The 26,568-nt window shown below is 37.5% G+C and overlaps 1 protein-coding gene across 1 annotated transcript in view; it reads left to right on the forward strand.

Annotated features, from left to right (window-relative positions):
* The window catches only part of LOC124643637 (ankyrin repeat domain-containing protein 50), a 64,053-nt gene that overhangs the window by 13,822 nt on the left and 23,663 nt on the right, over positions 1-26,568 (forward strand). The window contains exons 7-24 of the mRNA XM_047182652.1: positions 2,218-2,336; positions 4,058-4,206; positions 4,690-4,842; positions 5,482-5,743; positions 6,212-6,350; positions 7,192-7,335; positions 7,945-8,044; positions 8,295-8,394; positions 8,892-9,014; positions 9,777-9,910; positions 10,588-10,746; positions 11,304-11,390; positions 11,784-11,916; positions 12,522-12,588; positions 24,108-24,259; positions 24,663-24,803; positions 25,383-25,562; positions 26,126-26,196. Of these exons, the coding sequence (XP_047038608.1) occupies positions 2,218-2,336; positions 4,058-4,206; positions 4,690-4,842; positions 5,482-5,743; positions 6,212-6,350; positions 7,192-7,335; positions 7,945-8,044; positions 8,295-8,394; positions 8,892-9,014; positions 9,777-9,910; positions 10,588-10,746; positions 11,304-11,390; positions 11,784-11,916; positions 12,522-12,588; positions 24,108-24,259; positions 24,663-24,803; positions 25,383-25,562; positions 26,126-26,196 (2,413 nt within the window). The remainder of the gene's footprint in view (positions 1-2,217; positions 2,337-4,057; positions 4,207-4,689; positions 4,843-5,481; positions 5,744-6,211; positions 6,351-7,191; positions 7,336-7,944; positions 8,045-8,294; positions 8,395-8,891; positions 9,015-9,776; positions 9,911-10,587; positions 10,747-11,303; positions 11,391-11,783; positions 11,917-12,521; positions 12,589-24,107; positions 24,260-24,662; positions 24,804-25,382; positions 25,563-26,125; positions 26,197-26,568) is intronic.

The following is a 26,568-nucleotide window of genomic DNA, read 5'->3' on the forward strand; positions in this document are numbered from 1 at the left end:
GATTTGAAAATTTCTTTCTGTATTAGATAGCCCATTTATCGAGGAAGGCTGTAGGCTACTTTTTATCCCGGTACGGGAAGTAGTTCCCACGGGATGCGGGTGAAGCCGCTGGCAGAAGCTAGTGTTACATCCCAGGCAGCACACAAGTCAGATAACTGGCCAAGAATTTAACTCTATGCAGGGTTAAGCTTTATTATATATGAATATAAGCTGAGTGTATTACGAAATTATGTATTAAAGTTATTTTTTGCTATAATAATGCTATCAGCTGAATTAGTTTAGTAATTTGCGGATTTTATTTCTTCAAACTGAATAATCATCATAAAAAGACCTGTTACTCAAGAGTTCGTGTAATCTTTTGTATAACATTGGTATAAAATTCCATTATCAAGCATGATACTGGATAAGCTATATTCTGTTTTCTTTTAGTTGTACTACACACTACACCTTGACAGTTATTCAGCTGCTGTATAAAATAGGCGTTGTTTCTGTTATGAAGCATATAGTAACTTAACAGAAATAAAGATAGCTGTTGTAACTACTTTATGACGCTTTGAGTACGAAATTACCGTCATGTGCAGCTAACAACAGATTCTGATGCAGAAGTTTGCTGAGTATTCATGAGAAGTAGACATTTTTAAGCTAGAAGAGCTGTTCTGGAACGTTAGTCAGCATTTAACAGGCTGACTGTGCTAATTTTTGTAGTGGTTCTACGTGAAAATGCGTCGCACGTTTGTAGTAGGTATATAGTACCTACTATACGTATTTATTTGTATCGTACTATTATGAATTCTGTACTACAATGATTAGTTATAATTAAGTAGGTATGTAATTTTTCGTATCGTAATATTTTTTAACCGACTTCTAAAAGAATGAGGTTCTCAATTCATCGGAATCTTCTATAATTATCTGAATTTGATAAGAACTAAAATTAATAAATTATATAGCTTTCCTATAATGTGGGTTTTTATTATTATATGACTGAATCCTAATTGTTTGATTTACAGTACAAATGTGTGTTATTATAGAACAGTTGTCGAAAAATGTTTAGTGCAGTCCACTTTTAACCAGAGCACAACTTAATAAGTGGACACTTATGGTCTGTTATGCATACATTAGACGATAAGCCGCTGTGCAATCAGATTTTATTCAGAATGTTCGTCGCCATTATCGAACAACATAACCTAATTATAATGATGTGGAATTATATACTCAAATACTCAAGTTTAATAACGAAATAATTATAATATTCTTAAAAAAGTTTTACAGAGTCATTTTTGAACCTTTACATTGAAATAAAGTAAAAAAAAAATTACACGTAAAAACATACAACTAGAAGAAATGTTGTTTATTTCTTCAAAACCCGGCTTATCTGGTAGCGCGTGAAAAATTTACACGAAATATATATATATATATACACGGTAAAGTTGCATGCGCACCTACAATTTCTTTCATCAAGCCTAAATAAGGGTAAAATTTATAATACGAATATGTCGCCGTCTTATAACGCTGTTCGGATTTGTCAATATTAATTTGATCAACTTCTTGCTAAAATATACCTGAAATAAGCTAAACGCTGTGTATGATCTGAATATCTGAGCTTTGAAGGACTTAATCAGTCAATACCATGTTCATTCATCATTCACTCATCATCTGGCTAAAAGAGCTGTAGTACTTGTGTTAAAGAACAAAATCTTTTTATGCAGAAGATATTCAGCTTGTCGTACAATTATTCAAAACTTATTCATCTTTTACGTTGCTATTACACAGCTAATAGCAGTATATTTTGTGCCCAAATTGCTTGAATAACGTCTGAGTAAGCGCCATATCAGCTATTTACAGTAGTTTTTTTCTGCAATTAGCTTCTATGTCTGCTGTTAAACAAAACTTACTCAAAAGGTTTGTGCTGGCTGGGATAAAACAATATTTTACTACTATTCTACAATATTTTATTCATTTAAAAAGTGCTAGACTACGCTCTCCACCGAACATGCAATTGAATCGTTTGTTGGTTGTAATGTTCTTTCTTCATCCAAAAGAAAGGCCAGACTTTTTTTGAACTATACACTTTTGTAACTGAAATAAAACGAACACCTTATTTTAATAGTAGCCCAGTACAGTTAATATAATAACCTAACATGTATTAACAGACCAACAACACCTTATTTTAGTAATACCCCAGCATAGTTAATATAATAACCTATTTTCTCTCCGCAGACCAGCGCACAGACGACGAAGACACGTCAGCGCGGCGTCCGCGCACTATACAGCGCATACACGAGAAGGAAGACTATAAGGATCTACATGCTGACGCCCCGCTCACTACGTTAGACGATGTTAGTGTCTTTTTGTTGTTTATATTCTTTCTCATTGTAGCACGTTAACGGAGAGTACTGATAGTGGCGCCATCTATCCGGGTGAAACTGCTTACAAATTATTTTAACAAGAAAATAACGATAGCAACGCTACCTATATGGGTTATATGACTAATTTTGATTATAAAACATCAAGGTACCCATTGAAAATAAAACATAATTTCGACCGCATTGTTCCATCTGTCAAGGAGTTGATGACACACTTAAAGAAAACTCTGATGTGTTAGTATTAGTATAGACGGCTATCTAATTTAATCATATCATCTGCCTAGCTTGTTGAGTTTTTCGGTTTCGAGTCTCACCAAACGCAGTCATGTATCAATATTTCACATGAAGCGACTGCCTATCTCACCTCCTCAATCCAGTTCAAACGACAGCAGGGACCCACCAATATAAAGTGCCTTCTGAAACACGGAGGAACACATCATGACATACATAGTTACTCCGCGCCAAGAGTGGCTTAACCTTATGATCGATCGACACGTGTATCTATTACTTAGCCACGAGCTCCTCTTTTTAACACGCTTATAAAGCTTCACTTGTAAATATGTATGAAAATTTGGAAACTTATACTTCGGCCGTTCAGAGAATGCGTTCCTGACACCTATCAGTTAGTCACGACTAGTGATGGGCACAACATAACACTGAGTTCGTTACCGTTCCTTCAAAATGAACCGCCGCATTATTTTAAGATTATTTTCGTTTTAAATTGGCGGAATCATTTGTTTTATATTTTAGTTATTTAAGTGGAAACCAAAAAAAGGTAATATTCATATAATAAAATTGTTTTATTTATTCTTTGTTACAAGTACATTGAATTGAATGTGCGAACAGAATATTAATCAGACTCCGATTTGCTTGAGGAGGTGGTGTCTTCATCATCATCTTCGCCTACATGTATAATTATATTATTATCAATAACAGAATCAATCCTGATATCTCGGTCTAACAAAAGCCGGGTAATCAAATAAAAACAGATCGAAAACACTTGAAAAACGTGGTCTATGCGCACGAAACGACAACGGACGACTGTTTTAGCGTCACAAAATGGCGGCCCATAACGCCATTTGGGGTTACCATTTTTAATCTAAGTATAAAAATGCGGTTTGGTCATAGTTTTATTTTTATATTTCATAAAAGTTATAATTAAGTCTTATAGTCCATTATTTTCCAATTCTTAAAAAGAAAATCAAAACGTATTATTTTATATTATAACTGTATAAGAACAGATTACGATACTTGCCTGTTATTTTTAGCACAGCACTACAAAATATAAACCGCTGACATAACCTTGTAATAGCGCAGTATAGATTTAGAAAAATATTGTTTACCAAGTTATTTGACACTCAGTTTGGCACAAAATTATAACATTCATTGATTATTGATATAATAATGTTGTTTTAATGCTCCTCAATTGTTAAAACGGTAAACAACCAGCAAAAATATTTTTATCGTAACTGCAACGCCATTGCAAAGTTACGTCGTCAGTTCAATCGCGACGTGTCAGGAACGCATTCTCTGAATGGCCGAACTATAATTTGACCCACTTCCCGGTTTTCGATTAAGAAGAAATTTTGCACACGCTCTGAGTTCTGATGACTATCTAAGAAGGTCACAAAAAGCGTATTTTTAGTTTTTTTTTTTAAGTTAAAAGTATTGAAACTTTATTTTGTCTTCCACAGTTGCCGGAAATCTTGCCAAGATCATCAGTGAAGCCGACGAACCCGTTCGTGTCGGACGAGAAGGACGATCTGCGATTGTACGAGAATCACGAGAACTTGTTCCTGAGGAATATCTCGCAACGACAGTCTAAGGAGTTGCGGAATTCCAGGTATTTTTTGATTTAATTTTACAAGTTTTTTTTGTTGTAAAATGACTATTTTGCACACCCAGATAAAATGTATCCATGGGCCAATTTTCATACGAGAGCGCGGAGTAGTTTTTTTTATAAATTTATTTAGGACCGATTTTTCAATCATCTGTTAACTTCTATCCGAGGAATAAATATAGCGTTTTTACAAATTTTGCATACAAAAACTGTAAGAGATTTTGTTTTGTTTTTGTTATTTTCTTTAACAGTTTTTGTATACAAAATAAAACAGTCCTAAATAAAACATATTGTTCAGATGAAAGTTATCTGGCGATTAAAAATTAGTCCTTAAGAGAGGCTATATTCCTCCGTTTAGTTGACAATAAAGCTTATTAGATTAACGGGCTATTTAACTCTAAAGGATATTTCCAAAACAAAACAGAACCAGTTCCTGAGATTTGTAATATTAGTACAGATAAATAATAACCATACTATCCATTCAAGGTTACTCCGCCAATCTTCAGAGCCGCTCTCCGAGAAGAAAGGCCACGTGCTACAGAAGAGTTTGTCCACCGAACAGAAGAATGATAGCTCCGGTGATGACAAGAAGGTGGAGAACAGCCCGCCCAAGTCTAGAATACCTGTCGCTAATTTTAGGTAAGTCATCATCACCCGAGCCTTTTCCCAACTATGTTGGGGTCGGCTTCCAGTCTAACCGGATGCAGCTGAGTACCAGTGCTTTACAAGGAGCGACTGCCCTATCTGACCCCCTCAACCCAGTTACCCGGGCAACCCAATACCCCTTGGTTAGACTGGTGTCAGACTTACAGGCTTCTGACTACCCGTAACGACTGCCAAGGATGTTCAATGACAGGTAAGTTTTATACAAAAAATACTAGCCACTATACGTTTTCAGGGTCAATGAACAATATTTTTAATTTGTAATGTCAGTGTTATAATTGCCGCAAAATAAAAGTTAAATGATTTATGTCCCAGCCTTCGCTAAGTAAAATTATAAAGTAGGTAATGCTAGACACTGACCTTCAGTTTTTAACCGATTTCCCAAAATGGAGGATTTTTTAACTGTACAGTTCATCTGTATAGTTCTAAGTTTTGGCTACGCACGTACGTTTTAACTGAACAGTTAGACCAGACTCTAACTACGCATACGCAATGGAACAATTTTGTTTTAATTTAAAACCAAAAGGCTTAACTTTTATCAAAAATACCCTAAAATTTTAATAACAATACCCTTCAACACTAAATTCTAAGATACACACGCTACTAAAATTCCAGGTACCCCAACAAAAGTGACTTACGTTCAGCCGAGAATTCTCCCGTCAAGAAGCCAGAGCGACCACCTTCTCCTAAAGAAGAGTTGCCAGAGTACCAGAATATCCTCAAAGCTGAGTCAGAAGAGATAGACAAGATTGAGAAAGTGCAGAAGGGGAAAGAAGAAGATGTTCCACCGCCGATACCTAGTCTGCCGATCAGTCCTAGGACTCTGATAGCGAATGCGTATTATGATAAGCTTCTGTCTGAGCCTGAAATTCAGCAGGTAATTATGATATTTTTTTAATATACTTAACTACATATATTTTTGTCGAAAGTCCCAGGGGAAATTAACGTTCCTGGATAAAAGCTGTATTACTGCCAAGTATCATCAAGATCAGTTCAGCGGATTTCCGTGAAGAAGTAACAAACATACAAATATCCACACTAACAAACAAACTTGCGTCCTTCTAGCGATTTATCACTTCCAAGTTTATCAAAATCTGTTCAGACGTTTGTGACGAACATTCATATACACAAACTTTCGCCCAACTGTAATATTAATGGAGTCACCCTATATACAACTTATTTTATGCAACTATATGTCCCTATATGTATACTCTCTTATATACTACCCTTATGTACTCCCCTTCTGTTCAGGTATATGATGCATGTGTCCACATTTTTTTTTAATACACCAAAAAGTCTTTGCCCCAACTACCCAACATTCCAATGACTTCTCCATTCTTCCCAGGCGCTGTTGCCCCAGAATTTGGAGAAGAATCCAGACGAATGCTTCAAGAAGGCTCTGCTGTTCCCGCTGCTGGAGATAGACCCGCCCAAACAGTGTCTGTTCCTACTGGTCGATGCCATTGATGAAGGAGTAGTAGGAGGTAAGTTTGTCTGGATATATATTGTATCTACTTGAGAAGAATCCAGATGAATGCTTCAAGAAGGCTCGTTTGAGTCGTTTATAATATATAGCCATAAGTCGTGGTGTCCTATTGAGTAAAGAACCAACCTCTCAAGTGTGGGTTGATTCCAGGTCAGGCATGTACCAATGCAACGTTTCTAAGTTTGTATGTATTTCCTAAGTATATCATGGTCACCAATGACTGTGTTTTGCAGGACACGTTAAACTGTAGGACTGTAGGAAACAGGTAGCCGATCCCAACATATTTGGTAAAGGCTAGGTAGATGATAGCCGTCTAACCACAAAAACTTTTAAACGTCAGTTTAAGACTTGTCTAAAAAAATGTCAGATTATGACGTTGACATATGGTTCATTTCGCAGCCACAATTTTTTTAGACAAGTGTAAAACAGACGTTTAAGTTTTTGTAATAAGGCCATAGATGTTTTATCTTTCGAAAACGGGTGGGTAAACTTGTGTGTGTCAACCAATGACATGTATGACTCAGTCTAAAAATGGCACGAGTCTGTTAAAACAACAGAGTCCTTTACAGTTCATGCTGAATTTCAAGCTTATTGTATTTGATTGTCTCTATGCAAACTTGCTTAAGGAGGCTAATACATGTTTTTGATTGACTAGACACGTAAATGAATTCACATGTTGTCATGACGAGTTCCTTCGTGTTTTGGAAGGCATACTAACTTGGTTAATGGTCTTCAGCTGTATCCAGCTGTCCTCTAAGCAGACTACAAAATTGATTGGCAAAAGTCAGATGACTAACATAGAAATCTCAACTTTAATCATCATTTTTGATATTTTCCAGGTATCTGCGAAGATCGAGAAGGCACAGAAGGCTCTACAAGCGTCGCCAGCCTCCTCTCCCGTCACCAGCACCTGTTCCCGCAGTGGCTGCTGCTCGTCTGCACTGCTAGGAAGCACTGCAGGGTGTTCACCAGGATGTTCACAGGTAACTTCTCACACAGAGAAGGCACAGAAGCGTACATACGGGAGAACATGAGGGATTAAATGAAAGAGTACATAATGGAGTATATAAGGGAGTACATAAGGGGGAACGAAAGGGAGTACATAAGCGAATACATAAGAGAGTACATAAGGGAGTACATAAGGGAGTACATAAGAGAGTACATAAGAGAGTATATAAGGGAGTACATAAGAGAGTACATAAAAGAGTACATAAAAGAGTACATAAGGGCGTAAATAAGGGCGTAAATAAGAGAGTACATAAGGGAGTATATAAGGGAGTACATAACGGAGTATATAAATGAGTACATTTAGAGTACATAAGGATTAGATATACATAATGACATACACAATGGAGTACATAAAAAAGTACATAACGTACGGAAACATTAACTAGTCCGTATGTTAATACAGAACTTGGTTAATTTTTATTTTTGATTACTCAACTCATTTTACAGCTATTAATTTATATGTTACGAACGTCGCGTCAACAGGCTTCTCTCTCTTTCTCTCTCGTACGTATATACGTGTAAGAGAGAGAAAGAGAGTGTTTTGGGTGCTGTCAGCCACTTAATATGGTATTTTAATATTACAGGTTTCCGCAAGATAACTTTGGACGAGTTGCAGCGAGCTCACGTGTCGGCTGATGTCCAGAGATACGTTCTGGCGCGGCTGGATACAGAACCAAGGTTACGGTAAGTTATAGATGTTATATATTTTATTTATATCAGTTACTTTAAACGATTAATACAAAAACGTTATGAATGTAGTAATGGAACGAAATTCTTCGTGAGACCGAATCGCAATTGGCCGGTTTTCTTTTCTCAAGAATCAAAATCGATTAATTTCAAAATTAGTTTTCGTTATAATACCAGAATAATTAGGTCTACCAAAGATCTATTCCGTAAGCAAAATAAATTATCTTTTCTTTACTTGTAATTTCAGAGCGCGAGTATCGAGCGATTCGACAGCAGCGGCGGCGGCGGCGGCTGCACTCGATCATTTGCGAATCAAGAGCGATGGCTGCTTACTGTATTTGGAGAAGGTAAGATTTATCTCATGTCTAGTAAAGGGTAGGTACTAAAACTTAGTATCCAGATTTATTAGTGCGGAAAAAAATATAAAAAAGAATAGGTTATGTTCTCTCTTTTTTTCGTGCTATGTGCACATGATGGTGGGGTAACTTTCCTTATGTTTCTTTTCTACTTCGATAAAAAAAAAAATATGTACATAAAAATAATTCAAACGTTCATGTCTATTATTTGGACGTCTCATACATTGGCCAAGAGCATCTAGGTCATTGTAGCAGCGCTTGTCTATGCGGTAATACACGGGAGAATAAATGAAATGCAAAAGCTTTGAAGTTTTTTTTTATATATTTCTAACTAACCTTTAGGTTTTATATAATATTTACTTTCAATCAAATTTTAAGTCACTGTAATTTAAATAGATAGAATATTCTTTATTGTACACCAAACAGCTTCTAGTTTAATAAAATATGACAAAATAACCCGTTTGAATTAATATGAATTGCATTTGCAGGTGCTAGACGGCGTGGCAGACGGTTTTATAGCTCTGCGCGAGATTCGAGAGATACCCGGCACTCTCAACGGACTGTATCTGTGGCTAGCTCAGAGGCTGTTCCATGGACGGAGGTTCACTAAGGTAAGATATTTCCAAGGATAATATTGAGTATTTTTTAAATGTTCTATGGCATCGATCAATCATTATGATACAATTCTGTCGTGGCGCCCAAATGGTCTCAAAGTCAAAGTTTACTTTATTGAAATTAGGCTAATTAAGTAAGCGCTTTCACGTAAATCACATTGGACGGCGCTCACGACACCCTTAAACCCCTTTCACCACTTCCTAGTGTTATGGTTGATCTAATGGCAAAAACACTTGATCAACATATTGAGAAGCTCTCGTTAGGCGGCTGGATCAAGGGACTGATTCAGAAGGCAGTACTCCTTGATACGACGCGTATTGTGAGGAGGTTTTTATCTCTGTAGCTCTAAGGCCCGCCGCTGATTGCAACTTTTCGTCACCGTAACTTTTTATCACTTAGTCAAGTGCAATGAAAACTATACTGAGTGCGCTCATTATGGTGACGTGATAATACGCTGACAAATAGTTGCAGCAGCAGGCAATGCCGGAGGACGTCACTGGTGGCTTGTCACTGAGCCGGCGCCGCGTTCGGAGCAGACGTTGCCGATCAACGCGATGTGTGCAGCAGCAGCACCACTGAGCGCATCGTGGGTGACAGCAGGTGACGGTGACAATAAGTTACGGCGACGAAAAGTCGCAGTCAGCGGCGGGCCTAACTGATGATAATGGACACATATTAACGTTTTTTAAATAAGTTTTCTTACTTCATAAATTATATTTAAACATATTTGTTAAATGTACATGAATACTGTATTCTAGGTCCGTTTACTACTAGATGTCCTGCTAGCGGCGCGATGCGGCGTCACAGAGGAGATGCTATACAAATGTCTGCTCACTAAAGAGTATAGCGTTACTAGAGAGGATTTTAATAGACGACTACATTTGTTGAGGAGGTTAGTATTAACTTTACCAATACTATAGTTCGGCCATTCAGAGAATGCGTTCCTGACACGTCGCGATTGAACTGACGACGTAACTTTGCAATGGCGTTGCAGTTACGATAAAAATATTTTTGCTGGTTGTTTACCGTTTTAACAATTGAGGAGCATTAAAACAACATTATTATATCAATAATCAATGAATGTTATTACGTCGTCAGTTCAATCGCGACGTGTCAGGAACGCATTCTCTGAATGGCCGAACTATACTACTTTAATATTGTAAAGCTGGAAATTTTGTTTGTACATGCTAATATCAGGAATTGCGGGTCTGATTTGAAAATGATTTCAGTATTAGATAGTGGATGTATCGAGTAAGAATATAGGAAACCTATACAGGTGCGCGGAGAGGTTTCATAGGGACGCAGATGAGGATGACGAAAGCTTTTACAGTTAATTTTTACAATAATGAATAAAACGCTTCTGTCATCGTCCCGATTCTTGGCCCGCTTATGTAATATTCAGTTGTGTTTCGTGATAGAGTAATGAGTCTTTACGTCTTTTTGAGAAAAAAGGGTCTGATCTCCCTAGAGAAAACAGCCGCTATGTCCAACAATCAGTCTGGACGCCATTACTAATTTTAATAGTTTAAAACAATAAACAAATATTTGATTTACACTCTCCTCTTGCAGGATTCTAGTAATGGAGCGTTCAACAGGCTTCCTATCAATGTTCCACCACTCCTTCGCCAAATGGCTGGTGGACGTCAAGCATTGTACCAGACGTTACCTCTGCTGTCCCACTGATGGACACGCTGCCATCGCCATGTATTATACTCTCGATGCTAAAAGGTGAGTTCAGCATCATCTTCCTTCATCATCAGCCTTCACCAACTATGTTGGGGTCGGCTTCCAGTCTAACCGGATGCAGCTGAATACCAGTGCTTTACAAGAAGCCACTGCCTATCTGATCTCCTCAACCCAGTTACACGAACAACCCAATACTCCTTCGTAAGATTGGTTGCCAGACTTTCTGGCTTCTGACTACCCGTAACGACTGCATAAGATGATCAAATGTCAGTCGGGACCAAATTGACGTGCCTTCTGAAACACGAAGGAACTCGTCATAACATAGATGTTCATGTTCATATTGGTCATCCATTGACTATGCCTAGCGAGTGACCCCCTTTTTGGTGGGAAATCATCAAATTACCTGCTGTGGGTTGGCAGCGTGAGGGAGTGTCACTCTTATTGACTAAAACTCACCATGTTCCTTCTTAAGCCCTTTATGTACCAGCGCCGCGGTAACTCGCGCGAACAATCCCGCAGCCCCAATGATCGAGCCATGCTTCTGTTACTTAGCCACGAGCCATCTAAGTATTAACTCCATTTCTTTGATTTTGTTTCAGATTAAGCGCTTTGGAAATTCACAACTACGTGTTTCATATGACTAGTTTAGAGCAGCATATGGCTTCGCAGAAGAAAACTAAAATTATGTAAGTGTTTTTCTATGATTTTAGCAGTTGCCGCGTTTTGTGAGAACTACTTTCCCTTTGACTTCAGACTATCTGTCTACCATGAAAAGAAGGAACTTGCTTATAAGAAATTGGCTAAATACTTCCCATACACTTACGTACTTTAGTTACTATAAAAAGTAGACTTAGTTACGTTCTTCTATGTTTTTTAAGCAATGTACTAGAAAAAATGGAAATGCAAATCCATTATAAAAAGTTTCGGTTTATGTACTATGTATTTAGTTAAAAATACTATATTACAGAGACTCCAATTTTTGTATGTATTTTGCACAACTGTAATATCATAGTTTTAAGATCACCAAAATTGTAATTAACACAGTTACATTAATATACTTCATTTTCTATATTTTCTAGTGAACAAAAAGAAGATGAGTTAGATCTGCATACTTTAATACTCCTCTGGGTTCTGGACTCCGGATGTGACGTGGAGTCTGCTCTCAGGAGGGAGAGTGAGACTCAGAAACAGTTGCAGACTGAAGAAACACAGGTAAACATTAGTAGATCAAATTATCTCAGCCATAATTAAAATCTTATCCCTCTGCCCTATTGCCTAGTAGAGTTATGTTTCAACAAACTAGCAATAATGAAGATACATTCCGTTTTATACTTTTTCATTTTAATAAATAATAATATACGCTGACGTAAAAATTCCCGATGAATGAATCTTAGACTGACATATTTAAAAATGTTTTGTGGACATTTCTAATGCATGCACATAAGAACATTGTTCCCTACAAATAAAATAATAAACTCTTCGATAGCACCACGCTGGTTGTGGATAGTCAGGAACATAAAAGAAAAAGGCTTTCCAGCAGTATAGTAGGTAAAAATACTTTTAATTTGGAAGAATAATTAAATTAATGCTCACACGCAAAACTTATATCAATAGTGACGCTTTTGTTTTTTCTTGACAGTTTAGAAATTAAAAATAAAATAATATACATCCTGCGAATGAGGTTTTATGTCATGAAAAAACATGTTTGAGATTATAGGCGAAAAATAGAGTAGGCGTCCTATAAAGCAATTAGATAATGGTCTGAAATACTTTTTTAAATCATTTTATGTGTAAAAATGTGTATAATGTTGTTACAGAAACAAGACGTGAAGGCTGAAACTGTAGACGGCGACCCTGAATCTGAAAGCAAGGATTCTATATCTGGTGAGTTTTTTAATGTAACTTTTTACACATACGAAAGCACCTACCTTTTTTGAACGACGTCAAAAATCATCAAATGACCCCTCCCGCTGTGGGTTAGCAGCGGTGAGGGAGTGTCAGACTCTTACTGACTCCGTCGTGTTCCGTCGTAGGCCGCGTATGTACCAGCGCCGCGGTAATGAGCGCGAACTACCCGCAGTTAAATCAAATCAAAATTTCTTCAATAAAGGCCTTACTTAAAAACGTGAATTAAATAATAAGTTATACTTAAGGAGTGTTTAAGAAAAAATCTTACTTATAAACGTGGCTTAACTAAATCATTTTCTTAGTAATATCTTAAATGAGCTGTCAAATTAAGTAGCCTCACACCCTTGTTTAACCCGCTAATTAGCAAAATGGCTGGATTCTTACCAGCTGATTATTCATTTCCGGTTTATTGATAGCTCAACTTTTTAATTTTATATTTTACGGATGCCATTACACAACGTTTTGATGACAAATATTTTTTTAAGCTACCAACATTCCGGTAGTGTTGAGAAATTAGTATGTTTTTATGTCATTATCTGTTCATTATTTATGACATGCTTAAGCAACGTTTATATGTCAAAATAATTTAATCACTATTTAAGGCTTTAAGTAGTAATTAGTGAAAACGAAGCTTAGAAGATGATTAGTTGATTTTTATAAGTAAGGCTGTAGATTTTTAACTTTACCACTATAGTGGAAGATTAATGTTCGATTGGTAAAATTTGACAGATTCGTAACTTTGCATTCTATAGTTAGTCATTCCACTCCTTGCGCATTTGTTCATAGAACTCTTGGCGAGAAGCACTGTTTGTCCTAAGATAGATTTTGTAGTACTATTGGCTTCATGATAGTCTTAGGCCGCTGCCTCGAATTTTGCGGGCAGCGGGGCGGCAGCGGCGGCGGCGCGGGAGCGGCAGGATCTTACGCGTATAATCAAATGGACCGGCCCTCGAATATAGCGGCGCGGGAGCGGGCAACGAGCGGTGAGCTCCATTCAAAACGGTGACCGAACGCGCCGCCGCCGCTGCCGCCCCGCTGCCCGCAAAATTCGAGGCAGCGGCCTTAACCACTCAAGCGTTCGCGTGCGACACCTGTCAACACCTCGTACGTTCACGTGCTCGATCTGTGTTGAATCGCGTCGAGCGCCCCATGCCGTTACCGATTTAAAGTGTATTTTCTAGCAAACTATTGCAGCTATAGCAAAGTAAAATATACCAGTATAAAGCTGAATTATTAATGAATCAAAATATGTACTAATTAAAGTACAGAAATCAATCACAAATGCATAAAAAAAAGTTGAACTTAACAGAACAGGCTAAATTCAAGCAAAATATTTGTTTTAACAAGTTTTAACTAAACGTTATTTAACTTTTCTCATTGATTTATACTTATTATTAAACTAGATTAAATAAGCTTTTTTTTAATACCAATATTATATATACTTGGAATGAACAGTGTAGCACATTAAACCAAAACAAACAAGGCATTCCCGCAGCAATCTGTTATCGCCTCGGATGACAAAATGACGAAAAAAACGTTAAATCCTAACTATTTCCGTTTCTTTTTTCCTCATATTTTTTTTATACATTAATTATGACCTATTCTCTTAATTTCAAGAAGAATTTTATTAAAATATAGAATTTAACACACAAAAACTTAACGAAAAACTGGTACTCAAAGGCAGTTCTCGCATGCCGACTTTATTTAAATGTAAAGACAACCTATCAAATTTTGGATTGATAGCACTTATGAATATTTTGAAAGAATGAATCTTGAGGATTATTTTAATATATAACACTAATACAGTAGGATGATAAATAAATGAATAATTAAATATTAAATGTAAAGTTCCTAAACACTTCACAAAACTTGACACACAGTTTGTAAACAATTATTTTTTATATTCTTGCTGTACCTGGCATACTGTTTTACCGACCCATAGACGCGTTATTTAATACAGATCCATCTAGTGTAACATTCGTAAAGCTCTTTGAAACTTGTCATAGATAAAAATTCGTTTGAAGTGCACAAGTCAAAGAGGCTGCTATAGTCGCCCGGACGCTTAACGCCAAAAATTTTTGGGCGACTATAGTCGCCCGGACGCTTGAGTGGTTATACTTCGCATACTTGAGGGGTCAATTGGCTAACTACAGAGATGTGAACTGTAATCTATATTTCCCAAAATTCTTTCAATACGCTCTATATATCGGAGGATCACTTGCGGAAGCTGGCTAATGTGAATAGAGTATGTTTATCACTATATAAATAGAATTATATTTCTTAGGTTAACCTTCAACTATTTCCTTTAACCATATCAAATGAACTTTGACATACCCTAGGAAAAATACTTTGAAAACGAATTAATTAAATAATATATACACGTTGTATTTCTTATTTAAATAGTTAATTGTTGGTGATAAAACAATAATATTGAAGTTAATTTCCTGGTAATACCAGTTTTCCTGTAACCCAGTTTATTGTATGTGTTATGTTTTTTATTTACTTGATCAACGTTTTTATCGACCCGCTGAAAGCTACAGGTCTCTTCTCATAGCGAGAAGGAAAGAGAGTTAATCAACACTTACGCGAGAGGTGGATTAGTGATTACAAATTTAATTAAAAATTAAATCTTAAAAAAAAACACGCCAAAATATTGTGCCACTGGCATTGAAACTTCAAACCTACATTGAAGGAAGGATTACTGTACTAAAGATATAATTTTTCTAATCAGAAGTTGGGTAACAAAGCCAAAAACAACAATGGAATCGAGAACTTCTTTCTTTTTTTAGAATTCGGCAAGAAATCCCTAAATTTCTGCACAGCGACTCGCGCAATTTCACATGATGACAAAAAGTTTGGCCCGAACTGTATAACAAGTATCCTACACATAGTATTTCCCTATACCCCAGATAAGTCATTTTTACAGCTAACTACACAGGTCATTGTATACGAGGAAACGAACGTCAAATTATAATGAAATAAACGATGCACTTGTGGTTTCCGATTAGTCAATTAGTGTAGGTGTAAATATTGAGTGTCATTGTTTGAAAATAAGGTAAAAGTATTTAACTGCCTTCCTAAAAAGAAGGTTATTATTATTATTTATTTATTATAAAATACAGGCTAAACTTAAGAACTAATTATCATGTCTCACAAAACTGTAAAAGCAGTTTGACTGTGGGATCAACCGGTCAATTTTAATTATATTTTTTTACCGATTGCAACAATTCTTTTTTTTTTCTTCCCAACATCTTTGGCAGTCGTTACTGGTAATCAGAAGCCAGAAAGTCTGACAACCTGTCTTACTAGGGAGTATTGGGTTGCCCGGGTAACTGGGTTGAGGAGGTCAGATAGGCAGTCGCTCCTTGTGAAACACTGGTACTGGTAATCGTGTAAGAATTTTTCAAATCGATTCAGTGTTTTCGGAGCCTTTATATCAGTGGTTCTTAACCTTTTTGTCATGAGGGACCACTTGACCAAAAGATTGTCTTGCCGGGGACCACCCCATTGATTTGTCTAAATGGAGGGTTCTTTGATAAAGAATACAAGCACACTTTATAATTAGCACTCATTTCTTTATTATTTAACAAAAAAAAAGTAAAAGCTACAGATTTTAATTTAATGAGATTTTTGTGACTGCATTGTTTTTACTATACTTCGGCCGTTCAGAGAATGCGTTCCTGACACCTATCAGTTAGTCACGACTAGTGATGGGCACAACATAACACTGAGTTCGTTACCGTTCCTTCAAAATGAACCGCCGCATTATTTTAAGATTATTTTCGTTTTAAATTGGCGGAATCATTTGTTTTATATTTTAGTTATTTAAGTGGAAACCAAAAAAAGGTAATATTCATATAATAAAATTGTTTTATTTATTCTTTGTTACAAGTACATTGAATTGAATGTGCGAACAGAATATTAATCAGACTCCGATTTGCTTGAGGAGGTGGTGTCTTCATCATCATCTTCGCCTACATGTATAATTATATTATTATCAATAACAGAATCAATCCTGATATCTCGGTCTAACAAAAGCCGGGTAATCAAATAAAAACAGATCGAAAACACTTGAAAAACGTGGTCTATGCGCACGAAACGACAACGGACGACTGTTTTAGCGTCACAAAATGGCGGCCCATAACGCCATTTGGGGTTACCATTTTTAATCTAAGTATAAAAATGCGGTTTGGTCATAGTTTTATTTTTATATTTCATAAACGTTATAATTAAGTCTTATAGTCCATTATTTTCCAATTCTTAAAAAGAAAATCAAAACGTATTATTTTATATTATAACTGTATAAGAACAGATTACGATACTTGCCTGTTATTTTTAGCACAGCACTACAAAATATAAACCGCTGACATAACCTTGTAATAGCGCAGTATAGATTTAGAAAAATATTGTTTACCAAGTTATTTGACACTCAGTTTGGCACAAAATTATAACATTCATTGATTATTGATATAATAATGTTGTTTTAATGCTCCTCAATTGTTAAAACGGTAAACAACCAGCAAAAATATTTTTATCGTAACTGCAACGCCATTGCAAAGTTACGTCGTCAGTTCAATCGCGACGTGTCAGGAACGCATTCTCTGAATGGCCGAACTATAACTTCTGAATGCTTGGATCAGTACTGCTTACAAATGCGCGAGCGAAGCGAGCGCGAATTTTTTTTCGGACTCGTACGGACGTAAAATGTATCCCAAACGTACTTAACTTTTTGTTTGTTGACAAATGCAAAAACAAGGCCATATAGCTGCTGAATACGCGAGCGAAGCGAGCGGAAAATTTTATTTTTTAAGACTCAGTACCAAAACTACGTAAAATGTAGCCCAAACGTACTTGACTTTTTGTTTGTTGTCAAATGCAAAAACGAGGGCATATAGTTTCTGAATACGCGAGCGAAGCGAGCGGGAAATTTTAATTATTTTATAAGACTCAGAACCAAAATTACGTAAAAGGGCTACCTTTCAAACCTTATTTTTTTTCTGTTGGTCAAGTAAGATGGATAGCAACGTCGCGAAGCAAAGCTTCGCGGACCACTTGGAATGCCTCCAGGGACCACTAGTGGTCCGCGGACCACCGGTTAAGAACCACTGCTTTATATGAACTAAAAATGTTTTCTCATTATTATCCTAACTAATATTATAAATGAGAAAGTAACTCTGTCTGTCTGTCTGTCTATCTGTCTGTCTGTCTTTTCTTCACGCCTAAACTACTGAATCGATTTGTGTGAAAGGACGATGGGCGTTTTCAAATCAAATCAAATCAAATCAAATCACCTTTATTTTCAGGCATCAAAGGCCCATAGATAAATACCTTAAAACTAGCATACATATGTTATACAAAATTGTTAGTAAATAAAAACTTAAAACTATGTTAATAGCACTTCCTTATGCACTATGGCACTGTGCGGTCCTGTGGCACTTGTCCGCGGAAGCGACGGAACACCACGTCCTGTGGCCAGAAGTTTTCGTCCAACACGAGGTGCAGGAAACACGTTGGCACTCGCACCACGAACGCCTTGAAGTTGGCGTTATGGCGCGACTCCAGCAGCTGCACTCTCGGGGCGTACTTCAGCTTCTGACGCACGTACTCCACGATGTCCTCCGCCTTAGTGGTGTAGTGTAGGCGGGAGATGTACACCGGGGTGTTCGGCTTGGCGGCACGAATTTTGATGTTTGGCTCAACAGGAGCCGTGCCGCAACGATTCTTGTTGGTTCGCTGACGGCGCTTCCTCCTTTGCACCGTAACGAACCCCTCATCGTCAGCCCGATTCTGTCCCTTTACGGGCACGGGCTTCTTCGTAGCATCAATTTTGCTACCTATGACGCTAGCGTAGTCTCGACGTACATTTTGATGTTTCGCCGAGGCTGCAGAAACGAGCAGCTGATCGAGCGGTCGAGCGGCGGCGAGCGGAGGAGCCGCAGGGACGGGAGCGGGGCAGCGGGGCGCACGAGGCGCGCACTGTGCCGACTCAGCGTTCGGCGGTGACAGCGGTGACGGCGACAAAACTGCTGACGCGAAACTTGCACCCGATACATCGAGGCACGCTCCGCGCCGCATGTTTACGTTCGATGCACCCACAGGTGACCCAGTTACAGTCACCGATTTACGCAACTCGTTAAGTTCGCTGCGCAAATCGGCGACTGTAATTTGGGATGCATCTAACTTCTTCTGTACATCCGCAAGACTTGCCTTTAGAAAGACGATGTCTTTCAGCAGGCTCGTAACGTCGACGTGGTCGAAGGTGACGGGCGGAAGCTTATTCAGATCCTTCGCCACAAACGTCGGCACGTCGTCTGGATCGGTCTCCTTTAGCAGCGTGATGATGTCCTGAATGCTCTTCTTTGTCCCGTCACGCCGGCGGGACACCATCTGGTCGCTCTTGTTGAGCAACCTGTACAGCAGCTGCTTTGCAGCAGCGACGTCATCCTCGCTGAAGTTCGACGCGCAGATTTGGACAGCGGACACCTCGTCCATCACGTCCAGCTTCTGCTGCAGGAACGCCAGCAGCTCATTCGCCACGAGTTGTTCACTCATGGCGATTAAAAAACGACTAGCAACGGCTTGCGCCGCGCTAAATTCTTATTTGTAATAAACAAATATACGCGTCAGCAGCACGACTGCATCGATTCGCAGCTAGTACGAGACTCCAAAGAGTTTTGGTACCCTGTCCAACAGTGTTGATTCTAGTACCATTGCGTAGGTCTTGGCAAGCCAAAAAATGTTTACTATGACGACTAGTCCCAATTCCTTGTCCATTTCGCGTGACATCGACTAATAGAATGTATAATGTTCATAAATCATCAACGTAGATGTAGTTCTTAAATCCAACTGTATTGAATAAAAACTGGTAAAGTAACAAAAAACAAGAATTTGGCCTTCTTAGAATGTTTGCCTGCCCACTGCTTTAAAAAAAGTCTGTGCGCAAACCTTTGCAGTTCACGCAGAATATAGCTTATGTATTTGATGAAAGTCTTTCAGTATTTACAATCAATTAATGTTTAATGATTATCGTGTTTTAATAACAGGTTTTTTTTATTTCATATAATGTGTAGGTACATGGAAGCCAGTATGTTTAAAGATAGTATGTAACTAAAATGATTAGTTGTGTTTTCAGAAATGTTTTGAACTTTTGTCAAATCAGATGACGATTGTGTTTCCGTAGTATGACTCCATAGATAGACTATTACAACCTTTAGATTATAATAGAGTGTATCTCAAACAATTTAAGATGTCTATTAACTGAGTTTAAAATTATTATACTGACGACATATGCCTCTTAATGAATTTGCATATGGATGACATACTTGTTTCTATGTCGATTTAATTTTTATCGTTACTCGGATCAGACAGCTAATTGAGGCAAACCCCATAGTTTTTATTATTGTTCACGTAAATATCTTTCTAATGATATATCATACGTTACTGTTGGAGCGGGTACCAAATCCCATACAAAGTGCCCATTGTCCTTTGGTACAGATATAGTTTGAAATTTGAGAAAGGACATAGGATAGTTTTTATTACAAAAAAATATAAAAACAAAATTTATTCCGGACATATAGCGCCACCTATTGGTCAAACCTTAAGTTACTATTCCACGCGAAAGAAGTCGCGGGCAAAAGCTAGTATTAGTATAAACAAGGCAAGTTAAATAAAATGGTATTGTGAAAGTATGATGTATCGATAGGTATTGTTTGTTAGATAATAATCATTTGGTGGATTTTTTGAATGCCTTATATTTTACAGATAAGATAAACACAGTATTTACTATACACACTTATTGTTATACAGAATGTTCTTATAATGAATAATGGCATTGTAATAAATAAATATTTACATTATAAAACTAATACATATCCATTATCCATTAGTATTGTATTTTTATTTAGTAAAGTAGTTTAAGTTTGTAAATATAGTGTAATCTTTATTACTGAAAATAAATGATCAACAGCGTAATACATATCTATACTAATATTATAAAGCTGAAGAGTTTGTTTGTTTGTTTGAACGCGCTATTCTCAGGAACTACTGGTCCGATTTGAAAATTTCTTTCAGTGTTAGATAGCCCATTTATCGAGGAAGGCTATAGGCTACTTTTTATCCCGGTACGGGAAGTAGTTCCCATGGGAGGCGGGTGAAACCGCTGGCAGAAGCTAGTCCTTAATGAAATACTAGCTTTTCTCCGCGGTTCAACCAATTGCCGGGAGAACCACTTTCTGCAACCAGGTCAAACAGTAGCCTATGTCCTTTCTTAGACTCCAGACTATATGTGTACCAAATTTAATTAAAATCAATTCAGCCCGACATTCATAATTTCTTTTGCAATTATAATATGAGAAAGGATCAATATAAGCATGGTAGAAGAATACAAAAAATTCTACCAGGCTGCCTTTCGAGATCTAATAAAATTATGTAAATAACAATAGATTTTTTGTAGTTTATATTGTTTTTCAAAAAACAACACCCTGTATACAATTTACAATCACATTTTATCAATGTAACTGACCTGACTGACTGACTGTATTCCTTCGAACAATGATTGCAGTAATTATTATGTTTAATTTTATTATCATATCCTGTCCGGTGTATTGAAAACTAGTTACATACCGCAGGTTTTACTGGCTCTTTTTGAGTTGCTGTAACATTTGAGTAAATCTTACTTCTTACTTATATCTTACTTATATTATAAATGTGAAAGTTTGTGTGAATGTATGTTTGTTATTCAATCACGCAAAAATGGCTGGACCGATTTGACTGAAATTTGGTATGTAGATAGGCGATACCCTGGATTAACACATAGGCTACTTTTTATCAACACACCACGCGGGCGAAGCCGCTGGCGGAAGCTAATATTACATAATTATGAAACAAAGTCTGCTTATCTATATGTGATGAAATCGTTAGTAGCTGGACAGATTTTCATGTGGCTTGCACTAATAAAGAGGTTCATGAAAAACGTTTACTCCTTAGCGCAACTGGATAAATAAAGTATCACTGAAATATTTTTCATATTGGATGAGTAAGTTTATGAGATTGGTAAAGTAAATATCATTTCCTAACCATGTTGGGGTCGGAATCTAGTCTCACCATGTACATCTGAATAGCGGTGTTTAAAAATCGAAACAAAAAACCTTTACTATAATATTGACAGACAAAGAGACAAACCAACAAAATATTAGCTACTAATAACAATTACCACATAGTAGTAGCCCTTATCTCAATACAAATAAAGTCTAAATTATGACTAATTAGTTCTCAGGAAAATTGTAGCTACATACATTCAGTTGCTCACTATATTTTGTGTTGTAAACACCTATAGTATGTTTTAAGTGATTTTAATATAAAATAATAACTTTTCGTAAAACTCTGTCATACAGAAGTCTGACAACCAGTCTTACCAACGGGTATCGGGTTGCCCGGGTAACTGGGTTGAGGAGATCAGATAGGCAGTCGCTCCTTGTAAAACATTGGTACTCAGCTGCAGCCGTTTAGACTGGAAGCCGACCCCAACATAGTTGGGAAAAGGCTTGGCAGATGATGAAAAGTTTTTCGTACTAAATTGAATATGTTTCGGTCAATATTTTAAAGTGTAGATTGGAAGTTTTAGTTTTCAAAATTGGTGGTTCCATTTTAGTGGATTTTGGAGTTTCAAAGTGAAAGAATATAGTTTTGTGATTTATCTAAGTGGAGTGTAAATAGTTTCCTGTGTGTGTCATATTTGTTCTTCTTAGAAGATAATCTGATTTGTGATAGTGATAAAAGAAATGACAAAACTCAAGCATTTCCTTATTCTGTGAACTATCAAAGTATTTGCAAAACGAGATCGGGAAATCAGTGATATTTTCGTAAAGTTTTGGACCTTTAAAATATTTATGTTAATTGGCCCTTCCAAAATATAATTTAAAAGTGCAATAAACATACAAATATCTGAATTGACTCCAAATGTGTTGCTGGACCGTAGACTGAAAGAACCTCCTCCTTTTTGCGAAGTCGGCTAAATACATTAAGTGTTGTTGGACTTTGTAGTAAAAAGAACTCAGTGAATAAGTTAAATATCTTTTTCAAAGTTTAACCAGTGAATGTTTATCCCGATGTTAACCGACATAGAAACAATGTACAGTAATATTATGTCTAATGTGGAAAATATGGAGTATTTGTACTATAATCATTATCAACAATTATTAGGTGAGTTGAAATTGCACTAAGATAACGAATCGTTCATTTGTTAATTGATTTTACCACGTGTTTTTTCAATGGTAGAACATACTTTTTTTGGGGTGCGAAATAATTAGATAATAAGCCCCTCTCGCTGTTTTACAGAATGAAACTCGCCTTAGTTATTTTTGGAGCATTCTGTATAAAAGTATTGGAGCTCGTGGCTAATGGCTAACTAACACCCGCACGAGCCAATCGATCATAAGGTTAGTAATGTTTGGTGCGGTCGGTCCGTGGAGTGACGATCTTGGAATTACGATTTCCTCCTTGGTTCGGGGCACGTTACATTGGTGGCCCCGGCTCTCATTTGAACATCTTTGGCAGTCGTTACGGGTAGTTGAAAGCTAGAAAATCTGACAACCAGTGTTACCGACGGGTATCAATTTCATCAGTATAATACAACACCGGCTATTGGAAAACCCTATTAGTTAAAAACTAAGAATTCTCTATAAATAGCGAGTAATATACATGTTCTTCCTCCTCTTTCATGGTTATTTACCCGACCGATTAAACTATTGACGCAAATAACAATATTACTAAGCAATTACTGACGTCTTTTGTAGAAAAAATGGGACATGTAATATTGCCTAACGACAGTGGGGAAAACTAAATACTTTTACCAGCTAAAAATAAAATGAATGTAGGGACTTTAATGATATTGTAAATGCGAAAGTAACTCTCGTCGGTCAACGTTTTCACGCCAATACAACCGAATAGATTGAAATGTTTGGTACACATATAGTCAAGAGACTGAGAAGGGATTAGCCGGTTGCGGGAAGTGGGTCTCCCGGAACCTGGGTAAAACCGCTGAAGAGTATGGGAAGTAGTTCCATTAGGATTTAGAGAATAGGGTCAAGTCTTCATAATGCTGGATGAAAATTAGGTTTTGTAAAAAGTTTTTTTTAATCAATTTAGGGTGTGTCCAAATATGTTCTTTCTTGATTTCTATATTGGCATAGGTATTAGTTACGATAAGTTATTAACTATATAATCAGTCAACAGATTGTCTTTACATAACATTGTTGTGCATTTAAACTAGTTCAGGCAGATATTATCAATATTTTTGCATTTCACTTCTTATCAATGAACATATCTTATTACAGGATTGTTATTTAAAAGATAATGCTATTTTATTTATAGGTCAAATAGCTTATCTGATTGGATTTATTATTTTGGTCTCATGTAAAATTAGGGTATGTTATCATATTATAATTTATTGTCACACGTGTTTGCTGCGGCCCTTAACACTTCTATTTCTTCCACAGCAGACCCAACGGCACTCGAAGCCATAATGCCAGAGTTGATAGCCGGTGAGAGCACTACTCACTGGCCGAGAGACCGACGCGTGCTGCGGGCTCTGCTGGAGCTGAGTCGAGCTGACTCCGTGCCTCCTGAAGCTGAGCAACAGGAGATGATGGTAAGAGGCCTTGACTATGCTATCTATAGGAGTAAACTTTATGTTCTATTCTTAATGTTCGCCCAAAGCTAGACTGCTACCTTCTCCAAGCTAGGCTAGTGGTGGTTCTGTGTCCGTTTTCCAGCAGGATGTTCCGAGGAATTCTCCCCATACCCGACTAGAATATGACATAATGTAGTTCCTGGCAAAGTTCATGGGCAACCATCCGGGTGCATGTACGTAGTAGCTACAACGGGACTTACACCTTGATATTAATATACATATTTGTTCCAGATAATCTTTAAAACTACTGAATCGACATTAACGGGACTTGCATTTACGTAGACATAGACTTGCATAACGGCTACTTTTTACAGTATTTTTTTACATATAAAGCAATTTTAACCACTATAATCTTCCACAGCTATCAACAGACCAGCCTTTAGAGAACGAAGATGACACCACGACTGCCAAAGAACAGGATGAGGAAATACCATTGGATCCTAACACCGTACATGAGTTAGCTGCGAAAGGTGATGAGGAGACCTTGGCTGCGCTGTTGAAGGTAGGACCTTCGAAACCTTACTTATCATCGTCATCCTCCTGCCCTTATCCCAATTTTAATTCGTTGTCGGTGCAGTATGTTTTCTTCTTCTATACTCTTCTGTCTGCCGTCATCTCATAAGTAACACGTATAAATTTTTATTATTAGTTAAAAGTCTCGTTTTTGCGGATTTTTGTGTGTTTTGTGCCTTTTTGGATAGCTAGGTAAATGTAGATGTTTTTTAAGTATTCTGCACAAAAAAATGAAGAGTACTATCTTTGAGAAAATAGCTACTAAAAAAGTAATTGCTGTTCGCTATAATTTCCTCTGTGATTTGTACAGTTTTATGGTTTGTTATTATGAAGTGATTTATCTTCTACCCAAAAACTAGACTTTTAACTAATAATAAAAATTTATATGTGTACCTAGACGACCTGTTAAGAAAAGATCTTAAAATTCGATTATCTTGAAACGGGTTAACTTTTGCCCGGTGTATCCCATGGTCAAATTTGTTCATATTGACCTATACTATCACCTCATGAAAGGATGTGGTCTACTTACAAGTAACCCTGTATATAATACAACTATCTTATCCCCCAGCGTTACCCCGGTCTGGTAGACGCGACGGACGCTACAGGCGGCACGGCGCTACACGCGGCGGCACGCGGCGGCCGCGCCCACGCCGCCGCGCTGCTGCTGCGTGCCGGCGCCCGCCCCGACGCCGCCGATGCTGACGGCTGGAGCCCACTCAGGGCTGCGGCCTGGGCTGGACATACTGAGGTGGGTACTGCACTATACCCCGGGCTAGTAGACGCGACAGACGCTACCGGCGGCACGGCATTACACCAACAGTACGTCAACAAACCAGTATTACCAAGAGGTATCGGGTAACTGGGTTGAGGAGGTCAGATAGGCAGTACTTCATGTGCACTGTGATATACAGAGGTAAGTAATTGAGTAGATGGTAATAAGTAACTTCATGGTAAGAGCAGCAAAGAACACACACCAAACCAAACGGCCTGTCTTATCAAGGGGTATTGGGTAGCCAGGGTAACTAGGTTGAAGAGGTCAGATAGATTGGAAGCCAAACCCAACATATTTGTGAAAAAGACAGACAGATGATAGGAAGAGCATTCATACATGAAGCGACTGTGCATCTGATCTACCAACCACTTGTAACCACTGGACAAGACTGCTCGTCAAGCTGCTAATGCCTGCTAAAGATGTACAGATGGGACCAGTCGCGAAAAGGACCTACCACAATTCTATTTTTGTCAAAGTACTAACAAAAAAAAACTGCCCTTATTCCGAATGCATTATTAACATACATTTCTTGTCCGCAGGTGGTGGAAGTTCTACTGGAATTCGGCTGTGACGTAGATTGCGTAGACGCAGATAACAGGACTGCTTTAAGGTATGTTCATACACTTTATTTATGTTAATTAAATTGTTTTCCAATTATATTAAGATTTAAAATTAAAATTTTAACCCTCTCCCGATTTTGCCGATATTTTTTTATAGTTCGGCCATTCAGAGAATGCGTTCCTGACACGTCGCGATTGAACTGACGACGTAATAACATTCATTGATTATTGATATAATAATGTTGTTTTAATGCTCCTCAATTGTTAAAACGGTAAACAACCAGCAAAAATATTTTTATCGTAACTGCAACGCCATTGCAAAGTTACGTCGTCAGTTCAATCGCGACGTGTCAGGGGGTCTACTCTAATTCAACGAAAAACGAAGTTTCGTACGAAATTTCGCGAACTTCTTACCACGGTTC

Source organism: Helicoverpa zea, chromosome 28 (assembly GCF_022581195.2).
Source record: "Helicoverpa zea isolate HzStark_Cry1AcR chromosome 28, ilHelZeax1.1, whole genome shotgun sequence".
NCBI lineage: Eukaryota > Metazoa > Arthropoda > Insecta > Lepidoptera > Noctuidae > Helicoverpa > Helicoverpa zea.